The 24,316-nt window shown below is 51.0% G+C and overlaps 1 protein-coding gene across 1 annotated transcript in view; it reads right to left on the bottom strand.

Annotated features, from left to right (window-relative positions):
• Positions 1-380: 380 nt before the first annotated feature.
• GRIK3 (glutamate ionotropic receptor kainate type subunit 3) overlaps positions 381-24,316 on the bottom strand; it is a 105,535-nt gene continuing 81,599 nt past the window's right edge. Inside the window, exons 11-16 of the mRNA XM_040086073.2 lie at positions 17,476-17,699; positions 11,924-12,042; positions 9,893-10,110; positions 3,252-3,474; positions 2,423-2,673; positions 381-1,115 (exon numbers count right to left, since the gene is read on the bottom strand). Coding sequence (XP_039942007.1) covers positions 921-1,115; positions 2,423-2,673; positions 3,252-3,474; positions 9,893-10,110; positions 11,924-12,042; positions 17,476-17,699 — 1,230 coding nt within the window. The 3' untranslated portion in view covers positions 381-920. The remainder of the gene's footprint in view (positions 1,116-2,422; positions 2,674-3,251; positions 3,475-9,892; positions 10,111-11,923; positions 12,043-17,475; positions 17,700-24,316) is intronic.

Below are 24,316 nucleotides of genomic sequence, written 5' to 3'. Positions count from 1 at the left end.
CTTGCTTCCCATGCTTCTCTGCAGGAGAGACTGAGCTTTGCAGGAAGAGCAGAGACGGAGCTGAGGACCCGGAGATCACGGCATCACCCTGGGCTTGTGCTGGAGCTCGGCACGGGGAGCGTGGGTGCTGTCACCCGGAGGTGCAGAAGCTCCTGCGCACGCCACGCCGCGCCCTCCCTGGCCCGGAGCTCGGGTCCGTTTCAGCCTCACCTTCCCCTTCCCAGTCTGCTTCCCTGGATCTGCCGAGGGACGCTCGTCACCTTCTGCCAGCCGCGCTGCCACGTGGGCGCCGCGCCCCGCGTGGCTGCGCCAGCACAGCCGCGAGGCGAGGGCCGCCGCCAGCTGCTCCGAGGGCAGGCGCAGCCTCCACCATCCCGGCGCTTCCCAGCTGCCTCTCCCTGTCCCGGGCAGCGAATCCAAAACGTGCCGCGAGCGTCGGTGCGGGTCAGGCGCTGGCCCCCGACCGAGCGCTCCCGTTTATTGCCGTGCCGATGGAGCCGCGCTCCGGGCTCCTCCTCACCCGCCCGGGGCTGGCTCCCTTCTGCTTCACCTCCGCGTGTTTTTTTTCCGGCGTGTAAACATCAGACTCCTGGGTGGTGGTTGGACTCCATGAGGCCTGGAGGATCGAAGCGTTAAAAAAAAAAAAAAAGGAATGAAAAGTAACAAAACAAAGGCGGAAAGCCCCGAGACCCATGTTACTGTCCGTGCTTGGAAGTTCTGGCTCCTCTGCGGTGATGGATGCAGCTGGGTTGCAAAGGCCTTGTTCTTGAAATGAACAAACCAGGCTTTTTTTTTTTATTCTCTTTTTTTTTTCCTTGTTGTTTTTTTTTTTTTTTTTAAATCCGTTCTTCCCTAGTTAAAGGTGCATCCAGCCTCGTCTGCCGCAATTCCTCCCCTCCCACCCGCCCCCATTTCATTCCCTAGGGGAACACGGGTGCCAATCCGGTGTTGCAGGTCATGTTGTCCTTGCCGGGCAGCCGTCGGTCGTTGAAGGTGTGCATGTTGATCACGGCGTCCGTCTTCACCATCACGGCGGGCTGGGGCTTGTGCTTGACCCGGCGCTGGCAGGTGAGCGACAGCCGGATCTCGTCGGCCATGGCGCTGCAGAAGGAGCGCTGGGGACAGCGGGGATGATGCCTTAGGATTTCAGCTTTTATATCTTTTCATATATTTGTAATCCTGCAATTCTTTAGCGCGTTAACTGTGAAGCTCCACAGCCCGTCAGCCACTGTTCTCCCGCTTTATTCGGATAAAACAATTCCTCCCTAGGCCTGGGGCTCAAGGACACTGGCTCGGGCCCCAAAAAGTATCAACAAAAGGGGCTTGGGAGAGGAGCAAACTGGGGGAATATGACTTCATTACCTGAAGCTGTAATTGGAGGATTAACCCTTGATATGCAAATGGACCCAATTTATATCTGTCTGAAAAACTCGTGGCCATCATCCATCTTGGGTGCAGCCCCTCGGAGGCTTTTGACTGCCCAAGGTGCATCTATTTATATATTTATTGAAGGTGCCTTCCATAAACACCTGCTTTTATTCTCTTAATCTTGTCTAGCCCCCGTTTTAGGTTACCACTCCGAGGCATCAGGGACAAAACTCTGTGTTACTGCTGCAGTGTTCTGCTCCCCCAGTGGGCACCCAGAGCCCAGATTTAACTCCCCGTCGGGGAGCAGCAGGGCTGGAAGAGCTCAGTGGAGGGTGAGCACAGGGTTTGGGGCTGTTTCAGGCGTGGGCTGTTCTCTGTGGGCACCTGGCTGACCCCTCTCCCTCGGCAAGCACTGTACCTGTGACACGCTAAATCCCGCACACAGGCGGAGCTGGTGCTGTGTGATCCCCGCGGGGGGCTCGGGCGGCTCGGACCCTCCTGCTGCTGGGCAGCTTCCCTTTCTCTGTCTAGTCCATCATGAGGGCAGCTCGCCTTGATCTCTGGTCACGCACACAAGTGCACGTTGCACTTACCGCCCCAGGACACCCAGGGCAGGGGAAGAACATAAAAGCAGTTCTGTTGTTTTCTGAGCGCTGAACAGCCACCGGTGGGCTGCATCTGTGAGCGTGGCAGAGCTGATTAAACAGTGCTTCCTGGTGGGCCCTGACTCGTTCCTCTTTGAATGGGACTGGGGAGAAGGCATGGACAGTCACAAGTGGATGTAACAGCTGAGAAGGGCCCCTCCTGTGGACTCCTGTCTGTATTTCAATGATTTATTTGTCATCTTGCTCTAAACTGTCCTGCCAGTGTGCTCAGAGCAGATGTGACCTTCCCCCGAGTGGAGGCCGTCAGAGGGGCAGAGCAGTGACCCTCTGGGGACGGCGTTTTAGGGGCGCCAGGCTGCATCCCTCTGGTCCCTCCCTGCCTGTCTCTGGGGTCAGTGTGCAAAGCCCTCCAAGGGCAGTGCAGAGAACCAGAGGGACTCGGTCCCTACCTGCTCGCGCTCCGCCGTTTTGCGCAGCTTGTAGATGAACTCCACCACGGCCACGAAGACGGACAGCACCAGGCCTGCTGCCAGGACGATGAAGATCCCTCCGATGTTCTGGATGCCCAGGGCGCTGGCCTCCTTGTTCTCATCCTCAGGGCAGCCATTCCCCCGCCACCACTTCTCCTTCATGACGTGGAGCTTGTCCTCCTCCTGGAGCTGCAGGATGGCGATGGTGATCTTGTCCCTGTACGGTGACCCTGGGGACGGGAACGCCGTTATGCACAGAGGGAAGGTGGGACAAAGATCCCGCCGAGCAGGGAAGGTGTGTCACCCTGGTTTTTCTGAGTTTTTTTAAAGCCTTTTGATTGTTTATAAAATAAAGTCAGACTTTTTAGCTACTGTACAATATTAGGAGCAGTTTCTAGCTTTTTCTCACAGATGTAACATAAACAAATCCTTTGTTTTTCATTCTCTGTCCTTTGTTTGCATATTTCTAACCTGAAAACAATTGTAACTGACAGCTGGTCTGGCCATTCAGCTGAGGGGTAAAAACTCCAGAAGCCAACCTACAGCCAGACCCACAAACGTATAAAAAGTAAGAAATAAACAGGCAGAGGGATTTCAGCCTTAGCTCTCTCGGAGGAACAACTCTGCCCTGCGAAATCTCTCATCTCTCGTGTGGTTGCTTTGCGTATCCCGATCACAAAGGTGGCTGTGTTTAGCAGAGCAGTTCAGACCTCTCTTCAACGGGCAGACACTGTAAAATTTGGTATTTGGAAACCACCTCCGTCGTGTTTGTGGTAACCGCCCCCCTCGGGGTGCCTGCAGAACTCACCCATGGGCGTCCCAATCCCGTAGCCTTTGGTGTCGATGAGCCCCCCGATCTGGGTGAGGTTGCAGTTCCTCTGGGTGATGTACTCGATGGTGGTGGACTCCATCAGCAGCGCGTAATCGGCCGTCAGCGTTCGCTGGATCCCCTCCTCGTTGTTTTTAACCAGTGCCGTGGGTTTGCTGCTCATGAAAGCCCACATTTTTTCAAAGGTGGAAATTTTGGATTTCTGGAAAAACGATACCCGCACACCCCCCCCAGCCCCAGAATAAGAATGAATTCTCCATTTGCTGAAAGCTGGAATCTTTTCAGTTAATAATAATAATAATAATAATAATAATAATAATAATACTAACAGTCAAGAACAGATCACACAATGGAGCAACCGTGAATTTAACTTCATCTTAAATGCCTTCACTGCCCAGCATTTTTTGGGTTATGTCGCCTTAAAAGAGAGACAAGGGTTGCAGCAAACATCTCACTGTGGATGTGCTTCAGGTCCTGAGGTGGAACCGAGACCCTGCCCAAAGCCCTGCAGGTCCCCTCATCTCCCAGGCCATTGGCAGATCTGCTTAAATGTGTTCACCTCCTAACCAGGATTTGTTTACCCTGCAATGCTTCTGCACGCAAGAGAGAACAGAGAGAGTTTTTGGAGGATGAGTTTTTTTTTTCTCTACACACACTCTTATAATATTTTTGCCTTTCCTCAAGCGTGGCAAGGAAACATGTCTCCTCTGAGATACGTGCAACTGCCAAACAGATTTAACGTACCCACGTAAACAGAAGCAGAGAGATATTCAAGAAGATTGTCTTACGGCTAAAAATAAACATGGATATTCTTTCACTATCAGCAGACATTCTGTTGCAAAGGAAGGAATATGTTTTCTAGCTTGCTATTCATGTGAATGTTTTTTATTTTTTTTTCTTCTAGAAAATGTGTCAAGTGAGAAGAAATGTGGTTATTTTACATCTTGTCGTAACATTTGAAAAGTGCCATTTATCTACGAGCACCTTCTGAGTGGTCTCTGTCAGTCATCACAAAAGCCACTGAATCCCAGGATGGTTTGGGCTGGGAAAGACCTTGAAGCTCATCCCGTTCCTCACCCCTGCCACGGACAGGGACACCTTCCACTAAACCAGACCGCTGGTCAGAACTGGCTTTAATTTCGGAAGATTTCCCAGACAGGCAGAGCAGTGTTCTCTTGCCCCTTTGCTGGTCCCAGTGCTCCCGCGGCTCAGTGCTCCTCCCTCACACCAGCCCTGGAGCAGCACTTGGGTGTTGAGGTTTGTGTTCCCACCGCTGCCAGCTCCTTTGTGCGCCCTTCTTCTTTATTTTTTGCCCAATTTCTTGTTTTTCCTAGGCCTGTTTTTCACCTTCTTATTTCACAAGAGGCAGCTTAGCCAGCCAAACCTCCTCCTCCGCCGTGCTGCTGGCTGAGCCTGGAGCTGGCTGATAAGTCAGAGGGCAGATAAGTCCCTGTGCTGCGGCTCTCAGCAGCGGCAGAGCTGTGATTTCAGCCGTCGTTTATCTCTCCGCAGGTCTCTGTCCTTCCGTGAGGAAGCAGGAGATGGAGCCCCAGCCCAACTGCTGCCGCCACAGCTCCCCCTCATTTCTTCTGGCGTCACCCAAAATGTGCCGGCATAGTTTCTACTCATAAAAACATAATAAATAACGGTGAGGAAGCTGAGAGTCCCTTGTAACGCTTCATACTCCAAACATTTTGTGTACATCCTTTATTCCAGCATGCTTAGCAAAAGTTAAACAACAGCTCACCACCCCAAACAAAGGCTGCTCCTCTGCCTTTAACCTTTCTCCTGACTGAAATACCCAGGGATCCATTTCTTCTCCATTAAAGCTCGTGCTCGTTATAATCCACTTGATGAATGCTCAGCAGTGGATGTGCTGGAGCAAACTTCATTCGAGAGGCAGGATAATCTCCCTCGCTTGAAAATCTGGCCCGGTGCCTGCAAGGTAGATTTGTGGCATCTATCAAGCCTCAAAGAGCAGCAAGAAATGTAGCCTCCAAAAGGATTATTAAATATCTGTGCATTACAATGGGTAATTGAAACGAATCGTGTGCTCGGCTGGCTGATAAGGACTTGTTTAACATTTATATAGTTCACATCAGAGGCCCCTGGGTTCCTTGGCTCTCCCTCTCTCTTCTTTTTGTCTGCATTTAATGCTCCTTGGGTGTTGACACAGAGCTTTTAACATCAGTGTTCTCCCAGTTTAGAGCGCAGAGCAAAATAAACTGGCAAAAAATCAATGGGCTGCATTTAGTGAAGCAAATGGGACTTGCATGAGTCAGTGGACCTCTTCAGGCAACTGAAATTACATGAGACAGGGCTCCCTGGAAGAGAAAAACCACTTTTCTCTTCTTCTCTTAAATCACTGCTGCTGACCGTCTTGAAAGGACTTAATTGTGTTTGGGATGCCAGGAAGAGCTCAGATTTGTCAGTGCTGCTTTGAGCCCAGCTCTGACCTGCCCGGGGCCGAGCACTCCTCCTGGGGCATGGCTGGGTAAGCGCTGGCCGGGAGGATGGAGCCGCTGGCCACTGCTCCTTGCGCCCAAGGAGCAGCTGGGCAGAGATCCTGGTGCAGGGAGGATGAGCTGCGGGATCCCTCCGGGAGGGAGGGCAAGCCCAGCTCACACCCAGCCCTGGTCAGGGCAACCTCAGGCTCTAAAACCCAATAAAAACACTGCTTTTCCAAGGGAAAATCCCGCAGGGGTAATTCCCAGCACAGCCCTCACGGGCTGATCGTTTGCTGAATCCTAGAAGCAGCAGTGAGAGCGGTGTCATGGATCCCAAATCACAGACCAGCATCCCTGCTCCAGCTCACACCCAATGAAGCCACAGAACACGTTTTATAGTTGAAGGAAAAGTTCATTTCTCCCCTTCCTCCTCTCAAATACTTGGGCCACTCTGAGAAGGTGTTGCTTGGAATTTGGATGTCGTCAGCCAGGACCGCACCACAGAAGTCCGCAAAACCATCTTAGGAGTAATTTAGTAATAAAAGAATGCTTTAAATTGTGTTCATTTTGCTGATGCTTCTCCTGTGTTCTTTATTTTTGTGTACATTTTATTTTTGCTGGACCCCCTGATTTTACCATAGTTCACCTTAAAAAATCCTTGCTGGGGTTTAGTACTGGTGCTGATTTGCTGTGCTGTGGGCTGGGTGCTCATTTCTTCCCGAGAGATTCACCATTCACTTTTATGGGCTATTTAAAAGACAGCATAGCCCAGTTTATTGGGGGTAAAGGGGCCCTCCTGTGCCCCCACATCCTCCACAGGGTCCCCAGGTCCCCCCTCAGTGGCAACTTTGCTGCCAAAGGTAGGCGAGGAGGAGCTGCTTGGGTGCTCTGAAGCATTAGGATAAATGATCTGACACTGGCTTCTTCCTGACAGAGAAGTTCCCGTGTCAGGAGCTCCGAGACATCAGGAATGACGGAGATATTGCCGATTCTCAAGGGCTGGTGCAGCAGCCGATGCTCAGGCGGCGGGGCCGAGTCTCCCTCCCGCTCACATCTCTCCCTCCGACTCGTGCGAGTGGAGCTTCTCCTCGGTTTGTTCAGGATAAATAGCACCAGAATCTGGTCCGCTGTGCTCTGCATCTTAATCACCCCGTGCTCGTGCTAAATGAGATGCGTGTGTGCGGAAGCCGAGCGCCAGCCCCTCCGAACGCAGCGATCGCGGCGACGCCAGGAACGCCTCCGAGTTCATTCTTCAGAGTCACAGCTCAGAAGCCAACTTTAATAAGCAGTTCTGCAGGGCCAGTCACCCAAATCAATTAATGGAATCATTTAAAGGAGCCCCTGCGAGGCATCTTGCCAAGACATATACGCTTTTTTATCAGCCAAATTGGCAAGAAAGGAACTTTCAGGCTTAAGATTTTCAATTCCAGCCTGTATGAGAAAAAAAATAAATTGATTTCCACCAACTGAAGACACTTAATCTTGAGGATTTAACATTTCTGTTTGAGTGAGGATCTGTGTACACACATACACACATTCACACCCAGGCTCCAAACTGCACGTGAGACCTGGCTTTCCATTGGGAGAGGCAGCCTCCTCTGCAGGATGGGAAGGATTTATGAGTTATAATGAACTCTAGACGCTGTTCCTAAATTAATTGGTCTGCATTTATTCCTGTAACTCAGTCTGCATTGCCAGGGAGTAAACAGCTTCTCAAAAGTCCTTTTCATTATGTCAAAATCTGCCAATATGTTTGGTAAAGCTTTCTCTCCTTCCCGTTTGCCGTGGCTGCTTTGCTCGGCTGCACGGGGCCAGATTTTGTGGAAGCAGCATCCCTCGTGGTGGGGCTGTCCCAGAGGTGTCGTGGTTCCATTGGGACCCTCTGCAAGGTCCCTGGTGAGCTCTGCACAAGCTCTGGGGCAGCCTTAGCAGGGGTGGAACTGGTCAGGGAACCATCTCATGGAACAGTGTGCAAGGTGTCTGCCTTCCTCTTCCTCCTCCTCTTCCTCCCACTGTCCGCTGCTCCCGAGGATCAGCCCCAGGGTGGAGCTCTCCTGCCGCATTCCTGGGGCATCCAGCGTGGACGGGCACCCACAGAGGGCCTGCAGGGTTTGGATGTGCCCAGGGCTGGTGTGTGCACCTTGCAGCTGATTCAGCAGGGAGGAGTGAAGGAGCGAGACCCTGCTGCGAGGGGAGTGACTTTGGGGAGCAGCCACACCAGGAGCCAGGCAGGAGTCTGGGCCGGGAATAGCAGGTAATCCACAGAGTGGGTGAGATCCTCCTTTGTGTGCTGCCATCAGCCCTTCGTCCCAGCAGCGACAGCGTGTTCAGAGCTGCTGGAATGCTTCAGGAGCCCTGGCTGGCACGGGCTGGCTCTGCTGGTGTCCCCTGGAGCAGAGCTGAGGAAGAGGAGGGAAGCCACGTGCTCTTCTTCACCCGTCCGAGGCCGTCTCTGGATGCTCAGCTGGCACCCGGAGCTCTGTGCTCTGTCCCCACTGAGGTGGCACAGAGCAGCTGAACCTAAACCACCACAGGAATCACCCAGTCGAGGACAAAGACCTTTCTGGGGGCTGGGAGGAATCCTGCCTCTCCCTCTGTGCACGAAGGACAAGTGAGCAGAGCCTCCCACGGGGGCACTCCCACTGCTCCAGCAGCGGAAACGCCTGTCAGAAGGGACATTCCTGAGAATTCATCTCCATACAACAGTGATAATAAAAAGGAAAAGGAAAATATGCTGCATCAATAAACCGTGCCAAGGCTGTTAGAAGCCTGAAGTATGATTCTGATGGATAATGATATGGAGCAATAAATATACTGTGTCCTGGTGATTGTTAAAAGAGACAGTTTCCTTTTATTCCCGTATAAAACTCGTGTTGGAAAGCGCAGTTAAAGCACACTGTTACAGCCTGCCTTTCCCTGCTGGCTGTTCCAGGTTTCTGTGGCTTTGGGAGACAGAACTGCATGGACCAGCTCCTCGGCAGGAGGCAAACCGGGCATTCCCAGAGCTGTTAAAAATCAAACCAACCCCTCCGTGGTGCTTTATCACCCTCCGCTGCTGCCTGTCAGAGTCAGGACACAGATTCGGGGAGGACAGTGGCTTCTCAGCCGGATCAGAGCCAGGAGAAGTTGCACGGGAGCAACGCTCTCTCTATTATTAAAATCCAGCATATTGGCTTCCTTTAATGGGTCTTGCCAATTAAACCGCCGAGGCCTCGTCAAGCTGCCATCAGCCCGTGCCTGCTCAAACCTTGCAGCACCAGGCACGAGCTGGGTAAAGCCTGGACTGTGACAGTCACATGTATTTCCTTCTGCAGTGGGGTGGTGGATGGGGCAGGAGCCAGAGGTGCGTGGGGAGCCAGCTCCCATTCCTGAGCCAAAGCCTGGGATCTTCCTTCGGGCCTCTTTCCTTGCCAGGGTGATAATTCCTTAATCATCTCTCATTTCTATCCCTTTATCCCCTCTCTTTTTAAACTGGGCTTTTACAGGCCAGCAGTGGTTTTAAAGGTCATTTTACATCTCTCACTTTCTTTCTATTTTTGAGGCTGCGGTGGAATCTGACTGACTTCTGAATTTAATTATGCTTTAAATAGAATAAATTAATGCAATTGGATTGCGGTGCACTGGTAGTGTTACCTTGCCCTGGATCTCAGAGGTTAATACAACTGGATTACATTGATACGGATTCCTGAAGGACAAGAAAGATATTTCAGCTGTAAAAAATGCTGGTCAGGGAGGGCAGTTTGCAACATCTGTCCAGCTGTGGGGTTCATTTGGGCTCTCCTCTGTCCCTGGGGGCTGTGCTGGCAGAGGCTGGATGGGTCAGATGTGGAAATTGGGAGGACGCTTTAGGAAATGTGAGATTTTTCTGCAGTGCTTTAACACAAGCTGCGCTTTGGCACGTGCAATGTTTTAGGGTGTCTGAGCCAATATTGGGTAGAGCCTCCAAAACCGTAAAATCAGTTTAATTTTGTGGCTGTGACTTCATTAAACAACGGGGAGGGGCGATTTGGCCTTGGCAGGACTCGGGTGAGCGACAATCTCAGCCTGGGCAAGGTGAGGCTGCGCGGCAGGAGCAGCAGGGGCGGCTTGGGAGGATTTCTGCCTTTGGATCCTTGTCCTGGCTCCCGTTGGCATCTCTGCCTGGAAGGTAGAAAAGCCTCTGCCTGGTCTCACCTTGAAGAAGGTCATGGTAGCTCCATCCTTCACCGCTCCGTACTCTATTTTTGTCTGCTTTGCCAAGTCATCTGCCGAGTCGATGGGGGATTCCATCCTCTCCACCGTCAGGAAGGCCGCAAGGTTGGCCGTGTAGGACGAGATGATAATGAGGGTGAAGAACCACCATATGCCACCAATGATCCGTGTAGACAGGGCTTTGGGCATCAGCTCCGAGCCTGGGGTGGGAGAGGGGAAGGAGGGGAGAGGGAAAATAGAGGGAAAGAACCCGTTTTATGTATGCAGATGTACATTTTCTATACATATATATATATATATATGATCAGGTACCGCTGTCAGAACTCTCACAGCTCTGCAGTTAAAGCCAGCTGGTTTTGAGGGAAATTATCCAGACATCTTGCATGCAGGGACATCAGTGGGGTTTTTTGTAGCATTTGCAGAAAAACCCTCTTCGTTGATTACTGACCTTGGGTACAGTGCCCAATTTACAGGAATCATCCAAACTGAAGTAATTAACTGGGCTGCTTTTATGAGATTTAAATAGCAAGCTATTTATGAACTTTTTTTTATGAGTGTTTTGTTCTGCCATTTAAAAAGGGCTTTGCTTTTTTAGAGATTATTTTCAAAAGACTCACTCTGGGGAATGTGTTCAAATACACAAGGTTTTTTTAGAAAAATCAAACACCGAGAGAAAGGAACTATCAGGGTCCAGGGCTTTGAATGCCAGTCAGAAGTGGGGAAGCAGGAGATGTTACAGCATAAAAGGTGTAGTGGGTCTGGAATGACTTTTATTGAGCAGACATGAAGGGCTAAATGGGTTGTGCTATTTTTGTAATCACCCAAAACACCTTTTAAAGCCAGGCAAGAGCTCTGGGTTTGAAACAGCTGTGCTCAGAGGATTTATCAGCCTGGAATGTGCGACGAAGATTGGGCTTTGCAAGGCAATTTTAGGCAGCGTGGCATCAAAGCAGAGCATGGGGTGTAGCTTTCCTCCCTTCAGAGTGCAGCAAGGAGACACCAGGAAGAGGAGGAGTCCTGGATATTGAGGATGCTTTGGTTCTCCTCAAGATCCTGCTTCTTCCAACTTCCATCTCCGGCCCTTTGATGCACTGGATGCTGTGACATCAGTCTGGCTTTGAAATATTTTTTTTCTTTTCTTCAGATGCAGAACTGAGTTAAAAAGAATACAGCTCTTTTCATTTATCAGCATCTGATAAGAGGGATGATTCATCCCGCTAAACCGCCTTGCTGGGAGCTGTCACTGTCCATGAGGGCAGCTGAGATCCAGGAGGAATCTCTCTTACAGGCAGCAGCGGAGCTCGGAGCAGGAGCTCTGTGCCTGCCACGGAGCCGGGGCTGTGCTTCTTTTGCTCTCTGGATATAACCGCTGGTACACAGTAAATTAAAGTGTGACAAATGTTTGACATTTTCCACTTATTTCTATTCCTGGATTTTCTGCAATTAGATCACAGCTGAATTTCGCTCCTTATTCAGAGCTGCTCCCAAGCTCCCCCCCTGCTGCCTTCTGAGCAGATCCTTTCTGTTCATTCCATCTCTCTGTTCCATTCACACACGGGGATGTGATCCCATCCCTGAGGTCCCTGTGACCGTGGTGGCTCACAGCAGTGCCACTGACAGCTCCACTGCTGGGCACAGGCTCCCAGGGCAGCTCCTCACCTCTGCCCTGGGCTGGGGCAGCCTCAGCGCATCCCACACTGCTCAGAATCACCAGGGGAGGGGAAAAACGGGGATGGAGCAGAGGTAAGACACCCTGTCCGCTGGAAAAGTTGATTTAGAACAGAGGGAGAGCCCGGTGAGAGATCCTGAAACTGCACAAACGGTTTGAATGAACAGAAACAGGGATTCGCAGAGCCTGTGGGATGTGGGTGAATGAAGCAGGGAGGGAGATGAAGGCAGTGCTCCTCCTCGCAGCACGGTGGGTGCGTGCTCAGCGCCGCAGGGGACAGGAGGTCCCGACCAAAACAAGTTTTCAATTTAAAAAGCCCTAACAGCGGGTGGGTGCTGCCCTACCTTGCTGCATCAGCGCTCCCATCCCGAACCAGAAGCTGTTCAAGAGGGTGAAGTTGTTCTCCACGATGTCCGAGCCCGGGTTGCAGGGGTGGGCGTCGTACCACTCGTAGGGGCTGAACCTGCGGCACACGCGGAGAGCAGAGCTCGTCAGGGGGCCGTGGAGGGGCTCCCCAGGACACAGGCTGGGCAAGGTCAGGAGAATGAAGTGGGGATTTATTAAAGGCTTTGAATAAATGCACCTTGGGCTGTCAGAGCCTCCCAGGGGCTGCACCCAAGGTGGGCAATGGTCACGAGCTTTTCTGACAGATCTAAGTTTGGTCCATTTGCACATCAGGGGTTAATCCTGCAATTACAGCTTCAGATAATGAAGTCAGATTCCCCCAATTTGCTCCCCCTCCCAATTAGCTTTTTGTTAATACTTTTTGGGGTCTGAGGCTGTCGGGTGTCCTTGGATCTCAGGCCTGGAGGGATTTTTTGTCTGACCAAAATGTGCAGACAGTACCTAACACTCTAAATGGAGTCCAGAGCACTGCACTAATGCAATACAGGATCTGAGAAATATAAAAGCTAAAATCTTAAGGCATCAGTTAATCGGGATGTGGCAGGACAAGACCCTGAAGGAACTGGAGAAAAGGAGTCTCCGTGCCTCTGGTGCTGCTGTGCAGGGGCTGCCAACCCTCTGCTGCACAGCTTTGGAGAGTAAAAGGGAAATTCAGCCCACGACACCCACAGAGCTGTGAGTCTGTGCCCTGCATTCTGGAGAGCAGAGACCTGGGCGGCCAAGTCCTCCTGAGGTGTCTCAGGTGGCTTCCCCAGAGCCTCCGGTCACTTTGGATCATCTCTTTGATAGTGTCCTACAGCAGCACCCGGCGCATGGGATAGTGGGATGGGATGGGACAGGATGGGATGGGATGGGATGGGATGGGATGGGATGGGATGGATGGGATGGGATGGGATGGGATGGGATGGGATGGGATGGGATGGGATGGATGGAGATGGGATGGGATGGGATGGGATGGGATGGATGGGATGGGGTGGGATGGGATGGGATGGGATGGATGGGATGGGATGGGATGGATGGGATGGGGTGGGATGGGATGGGATGGGATGGGATGGGATGGGATGGGATGGGATGGGATGGGATGGGATGGGATGGGATGGGATGGGATGGGATGGGATGGATGGGATGGGGTGGGATGGGATGGGATGGGATGGGATGGGATGGGATGGATGGGATGGGATGGGATGGGATGGATGGGATGGGGTGGGATGGGATGGGATGGGATGGGATGGGATGGGATGGGATGGTGTCCAGACACGTAACCTCTTGTATGTAACAGTTCAAAAACATGGGGAAAAATTGCATTTTTGATTGATTGAGAAGCCTCCGTCATTCTGCATCAACAGCAGGGACAAACTGGTATTCCAGGAGATTGTCCCACTAATGCACATGGGAATCAGGGTGGGATTTAGGTCACTGAGAAGTAGAAACTTCCACCATCCTGACAAGCAGGAATTTGGCTCAGTCAGGGCACTGACAGAGCTCTGGAATGTCGTGACAGTTCGCTGTGGCTTGCTGTGTCCCTTGGCCCTGTGGTGGGCAGTGGGAGAAGCTAATTCCCTGTGGGGATGTATTTCCATGGATAGCTCTGCAGTTCTTGAGCAAGACTGAGGGAATTTCCTAGGAATATCTCTGTAAATCCTGCCCAAGATTGGCAGGCGAGCACTGCTGGGAATGAGCTCATTTAGCCAGGATCTGGGGAGGATGCTCAACAGGAGAGATGCTAATATTTTTAGAGCTGTTTATTTACATTTTCTGAGAGTCCCAAATTTTGCAGAGATTAAATTAAAAACATAATTGGTATAATTGCTTTTGAACCAGGCATTAATTATCATCTCCGCTTCCTTCTGGAATCCCTGGAGACTCACAACAGCCCCTTCTCAAAGCCCAGCCCACAGCCTGTATCAGGAGATGTTTCCCTCTGTAATTCTCCACCAGATGCGCCGCCACCCAAGGAGACGGTTCGTGGCTCGCTTCCAGGGGTCCCCTGGCTCAGAGGGCTGGATTTGTTGGGAGAAGGGTCCCAGCTCCGTGCCAGGAACCTCCTGGCGCTGAAACCTGTCCTGGGCACCTGTCAGTGCAGAGCCGTGGTGCTGGAGCAGCGCCAGGCACGGGGGGGTTCCGTGGGGAGAACCCTCGCTGAGGATGGACAAGGCACAGCCCACGGCTCTTGTGGCTTTGGGAAAGATTACCCTGGGCACAGCTGTCCCAGTTTTTGCTCTTGTTTTGCGTCTTTGAGGCGCAGTCCCACGGCCTCTCCTTTCCTCCCTGCCTTGTCTCACCTTCCTGTGGCAGGGGCTGTTCCCTGGGCTGGGTTTGGGGTGTGGAACCCCAGCTCTTGCTTGGCTGCCCCCTGACATTGCTGCTTGTTCTTCCAGGTGATGGGTGGGCTGCCCTTGCTGCTCACCCTCCTCTGCTCTCTAAATCAGAGGAAATCAGCAGGGAAACAAAAGCCAGGCTGAACTCAGACCTGGCTCTCCATGCTGCTTATTCCTTGAACTTGCTATAGATTCACACCAGAGGTGGATTAAGGATGGTGTCTTGGACCTTTCTGTCAGATAAAGCCAGAGTTCAGGAATTAGATTAAAACTTTCTTGGGCTGTCAATGAAAAGCCATGAAAATAAAGGGAATGGGTAAGATCAATGAGCCTGGCAAGATGACACACTGGAGAACTTCAAGGTCTGAGCGAAAACCTACTGGTGCAGCTGAAATGACAGAGAAATATTCAGAGATCTGCTAAGCAGCATCAGCCTCCTGTGCCTGAGCAGAGAAACCATTAGTGGAAGCACGAGGTAACGAAGGAAGGAGGGAGAGGAGCTCATTGACCCCGTTGCAGCCAGAGCTCCAATCAGTGTGGGAACTCAGGATTCTCCGCGGCTGCATTCCCTCATCCTCACATGCACAGTGGGCTCTGAGAAATACTTCAACAAAAAAACCCAGGATCGTTCTCCTGCCTCTTTCGGCTTCTTGGCATGGAAATTGAAGCGTTCTGAAGAAGTTTAAAGGATCTGACACAAAATACTTTCGAGTCTAAATTGCGTCTCCAGGGAAATTTTCAATGGACGACCCGGCCCTGGCTGCAGCTGGGGTGGAGATTAAACCCACCCAGCCTGCCAGGCCGCTGGAGGGGTTGGGTGGAATTTGGAGCCCGAGGACAGGTGGCAGCTCAGGCCAGACCCCAGACACATCATCCCACGGGGCCACGGGGACAGCCAGTGTTGATGGCTCTCTGGGGTTGGGGGCTCCATCAAAAGCGAAGAAAAACTGATTAAAATGACAGATGGACCAAATCCATCCTTTGCCTGCCTCTAAATACTTCCTGAGTCTGTTTTAAGTGGCATTGACCTATGGTTATGGCAGGAGCAGAGGGCTCTGGTGCCTAGTTCAGGAGACTCATGTCTCTGAATTAAGGCTTTTCTATTTTGATTGTGGTTTTCTTCTGAGAATTGGATTTCAGAGGCCTTGCTGGGGTCAAAAGCAGATATTGTTTCCATTACTTCTCGATGCAATAAATATTTTCCCTGTGAAATCTCTTGCTTTCCGTACCTATGTGTTAAAAGAAAATTCCTGCAGAATTTTAATTACTCGAATACTTGGTGTTCTTTGAAAGAACAGGGTGACAGAAGAAATGTCAGGAGCAAAACGTGAAAAAGAAACTGCAATTGCAATGTTTTATGTGTTGAATTTAGTCCAAAAATAGCCTGACAGGGAAAAATTGTTCAATTACATCATAATACACATAACTGATGTGATGCAGGGAGATGCTGAGGCTCATTTCAGAATAAAACCTGAGACAAAGCCACAGTTCTTCAGGTTTTCATCCCTCAACATCAGCCAAAAGCCAAGACCAGGCAATGCTGCTGTGCTGGGACAGCAAGTGTCCTGTTTGTGCAGAGCTCTGCCTGAGGGACTCCACATCAGGACCTGTCCCAGCATCTCCTTCAGCCTTCCTGCAGAGTTTCGTGTGCAGATGCAATCTGCACGTTTAACATGCTTTGCTCCTGGGATCTGGACAATTTGGGCTGGATCTGGCCGTTATGAACTGGGAAAAACAAGCTCACAAATGTGAAATTGTGTTCGAATTGTCACACGAGCAGTCTGGTGCCCGGTGCCATCGAAGCCTGGATGACAGGGACGGACAGCCAAGGGTTTTCTATCAGCCATCACCGGGTTTTCCTTCTCATGGTTGCCTCGGGTGCATTTTCCCAGAGGAGAATCTTGTGCTGCTGAGAGCACCCGGGTGTCTCTGCCACCCTTGGGTGAGGAGGCACTGCAAGGACGAGGGAGGAGGGAAATTGCAGCTGCACTCTGGATCAGGGAGGGTCCTGCGTGTCCTCCGAGAGGAAAACACAAAGTCCAGCTCTGCCCCTGGGCAGAGGAGGGATCAGAGGAGGTACCTGCCTGGCCAGGCACGTTTAACAAGCCTTGAAAGCGGGGTCTGGACAATTTGGGCTGGATCTGATCTGGCTGTTACGAGCTGGAAGAAACAAGCTCCTAATGTGCGCACTGCAGGTGCTCACGGTGCTCACGCCCAGCTCGCTCTGCTGCTCTGTGAAATTAGGATGTGACAGAGTCAAATCTGCTCTAAAGGCCCCCCTGCACCTGAGGGATGCTGAGGATTTGCTGCACCATCGGGGTTAATGGAGCCTGCTTGCTCCAGTTCTGTTTCCTTTGACTCTCTCATGTCAGTGGGTGAGGGGGGAAGGTTTTGGGTGGAAGCTGCAGCACAGCAGACCTTGGGGAAGAGGGTCTGCATGGACCAAGGCAGCAGGGAAGGCTCTGAAATCCCCACTGGTCCAAATTCAGCTGGGAAGAACGAGAAATGAGCATCAAACTGCAGAGTGGGCTGAAGAATCTTCCCTGCATGTGGCGTTTATGCAAAACATCCCATCGAGGGCTGTGTGTGGTCACGGAGGGCAGCTGCCTGCAGGAGGGCACAAGAGCTTTGTTTTGATTTGAAAAGGTGGGATCATGGATTGAGAGCAACCCTGGACCGTGTCTCGTCAAAGGCCCCGCGGAATTAACAAGACATGCAAATGTATGCAAATTCTGCCTTTAAACATAGAGGGTTTAAACATGCTAATGAGATGCATATTAATGTTGTAAACAGACACATTGTCTGATCCGTAGCAACGGCTTCTCCTTTCTTTTGAGACGGGGAGGGGTTGGTGTGAGCTCTGCTGGAGGAGGGAGCAGAGACAGAAGTGGAAAATGGGGTGGGAGATGGGATCTCAGGACCCAGGAGGGGCTGGGAAGGGTGTGAGCAGTGAGGAGCATGGATGGACAGTGACACGGAGCAGGGCTGCTCCTCCTTCACCTGGAGGTGCCGATGAAGGAGAGGCTGCAAAATCTCTGAAACCACGGAAGAAAACCCATTTTAAAACTCTTCCATACTCCGAGTGGTGTGAAAGTGAGCAGCCAGCCCACAGTGATGGACCACAGGGGACCTCAGGGGTGACAAGGTCCCGGCAGGGAGCAGCGTCCCCTTACCTGGCTATGACAAAGAGCACACAGCTGACCCCCAGGTAGGCGAGCAGGATGTACATCCAGATGTCAGGAGACAGAGGGTTGAGGAAGGAGAACACGCTGGGGTTGGTGCCGTTGGGCTTCCTGTAGAGGATGCTGACCCCCAGGGTCATGAAGGGCTTGGAGAAGTCGATGGCTTTCTCCCGGACGTGGGTGATGGTCAGAGGAGCCACGGCCAGGTCGGCTTTCTGCAAACAGCACAGAGGGAGGGGACGCAGGCAGGGAGAAAGGGGGAGTCACAAACAGAGGTGCTTCCATCCCCTTGGAGACACCACGGCTCTCACACAGCTGAAACAGGCCAAAAACCCCCAAAGGGCAGCCCTGGGGTTTCCCTCTCCTGTTGCACATGTGGGTCAACGTTTGCTGTGAAATACAGATGTTGGGGCGCAGTGTTTGCTGTGAAATACAGATTTGGGGCGCAGTGTTTGCTGTGAAATACAGATTTGGGGCACAGTGTTTGCTGTGAAATACAGATTTGTGGCACAGTGTTTGCTGTGAAATACGGATGTTGGGGCACAGTGTTCGCTGTTGGAAGTACAATGTTCACTGGTAAAACACAGCACAACCAAATGGAGGCGTTGCAGCCTCTGCAGCTGCTGCCCCAATGCAACGAACTATTCTGAAAGGGTCAGAAGAATCGGATTTTACCGAGCTCTGCAGTGTCAGTGGCCCTTGTCATGCTTTCTCCTTGCCACAAGACTCTACAACAGCGAGTAAGCCGTGTGTAGACCCTGCTGTTGGCAGCAGTGGTTTGTTATTGTTGTTGTCCCTCCTTTCATCTGTTGCTGCCCTGCCTTTCAGGAGGAGAGGAGGGTGTGGAGCTGCAGGGAGCCAAGGGTAAAAGGTTCAATTTCCCTCAGTAATTTCACCTTGCAGCTTGAGGGGCTCAGTCTCGGGCAGGGACGCTCGGTGCCTGCCGGCTGGGAGATGTGGAGGAGAGAGCCTCTGAAGAAACAATATTTAATGATGGATTCCTCGGCCCCTCCTGCTGCAGTGGTCTGAGGTCCATGAGGAATTTCAGCACATTCTTTATGCTGGCAGCTTGTATGGATTGTGTTTGTTTATTATTTCTGTTATTTACTAATTTCTGTGCCAATTCAACCAGCGACTGCACGCACCCTCTTTCTGTTGGTCAAGAGCTACGTTCATTCCTCTCACTCAACATTCATCCAGGTTCTTGAAAGCCACAATTAAATGCATCCAAGGTTTCCTCAATATCACCTGCCTTGCTTGAGCTTTGCAAATCATTCTTTGGGACTGTGAACTTCCAAGGAAACACAGCCACATAAATTACAGCTCTGAAGTTGAGCAGAACCTCCCCCCATGCCAGGAGCCTGGTGGAGATTTATTTAACATCTGGCTGTGAAAATTAAAATTCTAAATTACCCACGAGTGATAATTACCTAGAGATACAGTAGATTTGTCATTAGTCGTGAACTTTAAATCAATACTAGCTGGAACAGACTTTGCTTCAGCAGGAACTGGGGGTTCAAGGTAGGAACCAGAGCAGATCCCTGGCCTGTGCTGGGGGTAAAGGTTGGGCTAATGGTTTCCTTTGACCTTTCCAATCTGTGATGAAAGATTATATATTTATATTTGCATTTGTATATTTATTCATGTTTATTTATATATTTATATATTTAGACACATATTTATATATTGCATTTTATATATTTGCATGTGTTTATATTTATATGTTTTATATATCCATTTATATATTTATATTTATTTATTGATACTTTTATATTTATATTTATATTTATATTTATAGAAAATAGAAAATAGAAAATAGAAAATTTAAAATAGAAAATTTATATATTTATATATTTATATATTTATATATTTATATATTTATATATTTATATATTTTTATATTTTTATATTTTTATATTTTTATATTTTTATATTTTTATATTTTTATATTTTTATATTTTTATATTTTTATATTTTTATATTTATATTTATAAATAGGGGAATTTGGGTCTTTTACCCTAGGAAGATTCTCTGCATGAGCTTTTGTCCCTTCACAGGTGTGTGTGTCTGTAAGGGACCCCTCCAAGGGTGCAGCCTTACAGCTCCTGAGCAGAGGCCTTCAGGAATTACGTAAGACAATTGGGTAAAAGTGATGTATTTTTGGTCTAAAGCGGCTCTCCAGCTGCGCCCTGGTTGGTTTCCTTTCATTCTCACTTTCCAGACGGAAATTCACTTTCACATCAGCCTGGCACAGGAAGAGCCCATTTCAGTCGCCGGAATTTGTCAAAACCTGTGGAATTCGGGAGCAGCACTTTCCCGGCGAGCCCATCGTGCCAGCTGTGGCGGCGGTGACGCGGGCAGGGGCTGAAGGGGGCTGGCAGCGGGTGGGCACCGGTGCTGCCCAGCCCGAGGTGGGGATGTTCTGCATCCTTGGCACCAGCCTGGCAGGTTGGGAGCTTGGCTGCTCCCACCCCGTCACGGCACACCTGGAGGTTTTGGCTCGGCGCTCCCCACAGTCACAAGGCAGAAATGGCAGGAGGAACGCGGCGTTTCCCCTCCTCCATCGCTCCTGCGTGGGTGTCCTGACTCACCAGGGAGAAGAGAAGACGCTGAAGGATTTTGGCTGCGGGTTTTTCTGAAGGAGGGAGCAAATGTTCTGTGGTCAGAGCTCGCTGGCAGCGGCCAGGCTGAGGGACCCTCGGCCAAATTTGTCAGAAGGATCCAGCGAGCCAAAGAGCGGCCTGGAGTTTGTGCTCTGCCACAGAAAATGAAGAGAGAGAAACCTGCAGTGATGCCCAGGGATCCAACCGCTTTTAGCGCAGAAATAAAATTTTACTGTGCCACTCCAGCTGCTCCTGTGACGTGCTCCCAGCCCTGTGTCCTTGCAGGGAATGTCACATTCAGGCAGGACAGCACGGATCCAGGAGCCTGGGCTGGGGTGTGTCCTGAGCAATTAGAGGCAGCGCAGGGCTGCACTTCCATATCCTTTTTATCAATGCAGATTTTTCTGAAGGTGGCCTCTAATTAAGGGTTTGCTGACAGAGAGGATCTAAATCAAACCCACCAAGGGTGAAGCTTTGATTTGTCGCGCTCTGACATTCCAAACTGGGCAGTCAATTACCAGACTCTGGCTGCTTCCTTCACTCAGCCCTGCCTCTTGTGCTGTTGCACAGTCAGGTGGGTTTTATTAAAGATGAGGAATTAGAGCAAGTGCCAGTGGCTTAAAGACCCTTGTCCAGAAAAACCACTTAAGCCTACACCTCTGCTTTAGTGTAGCTCACACATCTTCCTTGTGCTCGTTCTTAAGTGTTCTGCTGAACTGAGGCCAAAAAAGACAAATTCTGCCGAGGCAGCTACACATCAGATGCAGACACTTCTGCAACACACCTCCAAGGGTTTGGATCCTCTTTCACCCAGCTCTTGGCTGGAGCAGCTGTGAGTTCACCGGGCGTTCAGCACAGGGATGATCGTATTCGCTGCAGGGAGGTTTGGCGTCCATCAGAAGATGCCCAGCCTTATCTCCAGGTTCAGGGGATCTCAGTTATCAGGGAGATGTGGGTCAGGACATGGTCACGGAGGGAATCCTGCAGTGCCTGACCTCAGCCAGAGCCAGCCCACGGGTGCTGGCCGGTCGTGGCAGAGCCCACCAACAGCATAAGCACAGAGATAAATATTTATTCACGAAAATAAGCTGCCTCCGTGCTTATTTTGCCAATCTGCGTTAGGTATTTACATAAACTAATCATGTGTGTGTTGCCTGAGAGACAGAAATAGTGTGTGTGCTTTACTGATTTAATTGTTACCCAGGTCTGGCACTGCAGGATTCCCTCTGTGACCATGTCCTGACTCCGGGAGCGGGGATGCTCAAGGAGAGCAGGGTCGGGGCTTAGTGTCTGAATCCAGCTCTGAACGGCTGCTCTTGCAATCTCAGTCCTGATTTAGACATCGTTCTTGTCAACGGATTTATTCAATATCAGGGTTGAATTAGGAACAGATGCCAGCAGGAAAAACCTGGCTGTGGGCTGAAGGGGAGGAATGAGGGCCACGAGGTGCTGTTGGGGCTTTTCTAATCTTCACTTCCAGGGAGATCTCCAGAGATGGAGCTGCCATTAATTGTACCTGAGGGATGTGAAGCCTGGAGGATTCTGGTGAGGATGGCACTACTGGGATGCTGTGGACTCTTGGCAGGTGAACCAGGGGCAGGGACACCTGCTGAGGCACGCAGAGAGCCCGGGGCTCCCAATATACACATCCTTCACCTGGATCCCTGAGTATGACCCAGCTACAAACCCACCCAGTAATGATCTGAGCACAAAAGGAAAAGCTGTTCTGGCTTGTTTCCATCCTGCCCCTGAACACTGAGGTCCTGCAGTGTCTAAACAAAAGGTGGAGGGCACTTCATCCAATGAAATTGTTTGTTCCCTATCCCAGTGACATCCAAATGAAGCCCCAGTTCATGGCACTTGAGATAAAACCTGCGCCGGTGCATTAATGGGGAGCTGGCAGCGCAGTGCAAAATGCATTTCTGACAGAATTTACTGTCAGTAAATGCCCACTTATTGTGGAATTGTTAAATCACCTGTCAGGAATCATCCCTAAGGATGGATATTACAACTCCACCGTCACCACTGGCAGGGACTTCCATTAGAAACCCCAGGATTTACCACTTCTATTCCCACCTGAAGTCTCAGATTCAGTGGCAATGTGATGCATGCAGCTGTAGCAGAAGACAAGTTTTATTTGTGAGCAAGTTTGTGCAAAATGCCCAGAACAACTCCTTCTGCTGGTTTTATGGGGTTCTGCCCACAAACAATAGGGAAGATTTGCAGGCGTTGCTTCACCAGACAACTGGAATTTGTAAATCAGAATGGATGGGCCTCGGTGTGCAGTGGAGCTTTGCTTGTATCAGTAATAATTTCTATGAATAAACATCAATGGCAGTTCCCCGTTGCTGAAAGGAGGAGGATTGGCTGTTCTCAGGTTCCCTGTTTGTTAGGAATAAAGGGCTCAGGAGCTTCTTTGCGTCACCTTGGCTCCCCAGACCTCCCTGAATACCTGAGTTCAGCTCTCACGGCCCTTCTGATCAAGGCTCCTCTGCAGGGACTTGGCCAGAGGGGTGACAATAAGCTGCAGACCGTGGTGAGGAGAGAGGCTGCTTCTCCAGAGAATGAACTGAACTCCTCCAAACTGGTGATTTTTGTGCCGAGGATGAGCAGCAGATGAAAGGCAGCGGGGCAGGGCTGCTGCATGCGGCTGCATGAGGCTCTTCTCTCTGCATCTGCTGCTGGGGACCTGTCGGACAGGGTCGTGCTGTGGCTGCTCTGATTGCCGTTGCTTTTCCTGTTTATGCTCAAGGCCAGACTAGAAACACGGGGATTTTACAAAGGATCATAGCCCGAGGCATCCCTGCCTGTGGCCAGATGTGTCTGGATCAGACAGAGAGGAGGGGGAGAATTCGTGACTGCACCAAGCTCGGAGTGCTCGCTGCGTAAACACCTGTCCTGGCACCTGATTTACCTCTGGGGTGCCAGCTTTGGGGGATTCACCCCTTTGGTGACAGCACCCTTGTCCCCTAGACGCTGCTGCCATGCACCTGCCCTCACCCAGCTCCTCTGAGGGGCATCTCCAGCCCAGTGAAGGGACAGGTGCCCCTTGCTTTGCCCATCTCCTCCTCTCCAGATTTCAGCCTCAGCTCAGGCTGAGTTGGCCGATTCCTGGTACACAGAATCTGCTGCTCCCAGGCCCTCTGAGCAATAATAATTACAATTTTAGCTTCTCACTTCACCCCAGGGGCACCCCCTGCCCTGCACAGCTCAGCCCACCTGTGCCACAGCAGCCTGGGGGGCTCCATCTCCTGAGCTCAGTGGGTCCTCAGCAGTGCGATGACTTTCTGCACTGGATTAATCCTGGCCTGGGTGTTCGTGCCTCACAAATCCCTGCCTGCTTTGTGCTTCCAATTTGTCTATGAGAGGGAGACGCTGAACACAGAGGAAAGCCAGCTCAGATATCAAACTCTGGATGTGGGCAGCCCTGTTTTCGTCACTACAGCTCGATTTGAATGCTGTCTCTAACACTTCTCCTGCTGCAGAGTGTCCATGGGTTGTTCCTTTCCCCACACCACGCAAAGATGCTGCAGAGGAAGGGCCCATCTGGTTGCAATTTCACTTTCTAAGGCTTTGCATGAACACTGCTATAAAAAGCAATGGCATGCAGATAAAAGAGCTGATGGCTTCGTGTGGGGCCTGGGCAGTGTCCAGAGCTGCATCTCAGTGTCAAGAGCACAACTTGCAAGAAGAGGAGGTTTGGCCCTTTCCTGCTGCTGTGTGTTGATTTGCTTTTTAAATTGTCGTCCAAGAAATACTACAATGCAGGTTTGGCCATGAATTTTGAATTATTTAATGAGGTTGCCCCCCAAACATCTTTCTTGTCTATCTCACTTAACTGACCCCAGCTTTGGGAATGGCTGAAGCCTCCTGGGAGCACTGTGGTGTCTTGCAGGATGCTGGAAGTGACATGGTTTGGGCTGGATGACAGTCTGGCTTCTATCCCCTCTGGAGGGATTTGCTCCTTGTGAGCCCTGCAGTGCAGTGAGAGCTCCAGAGCCTGCTCCCAGCACTGGGTGAGCTCCAGAGCCTGCTCCCAGCACTGGGTGAGCTCCAGAGCCCATTCCCAGCACTGAGTGAACTCCAGAGCCCATTCCCAGCGCTGAGTGAGCTCCAGAGCCCATTCCCAGCACTGAGTGAGCTCCAGAGCCCATTCCCAGCACGGGGTGAGCTCCAGAGCCCATTCCTGGCACTGGGTGAGCTCCAGAGCCCATTCCCAGCACGGGGTG

The sequence above is a fragment of the Hirundo rustica genome, chromosome 25 (genome assembly GCF_015227805.2).
Source record: "Hirundo rustica isolate bHirRus1 chromosome 25, bHirRus1.pri.v3, whole genome shotgun sequence".
NCBI classification, from domain to species: Eukaryota; Metazoa; Chordata; class Aves; order Passeriformes; family Hirundinidae; genus Hirundo; species Hirundo rustica.
The sequence above is the reverse complement of the archived record's forward strand: the minus strand, read 5'-3'. Positions and strand labels throughout refer to the sequence as shown.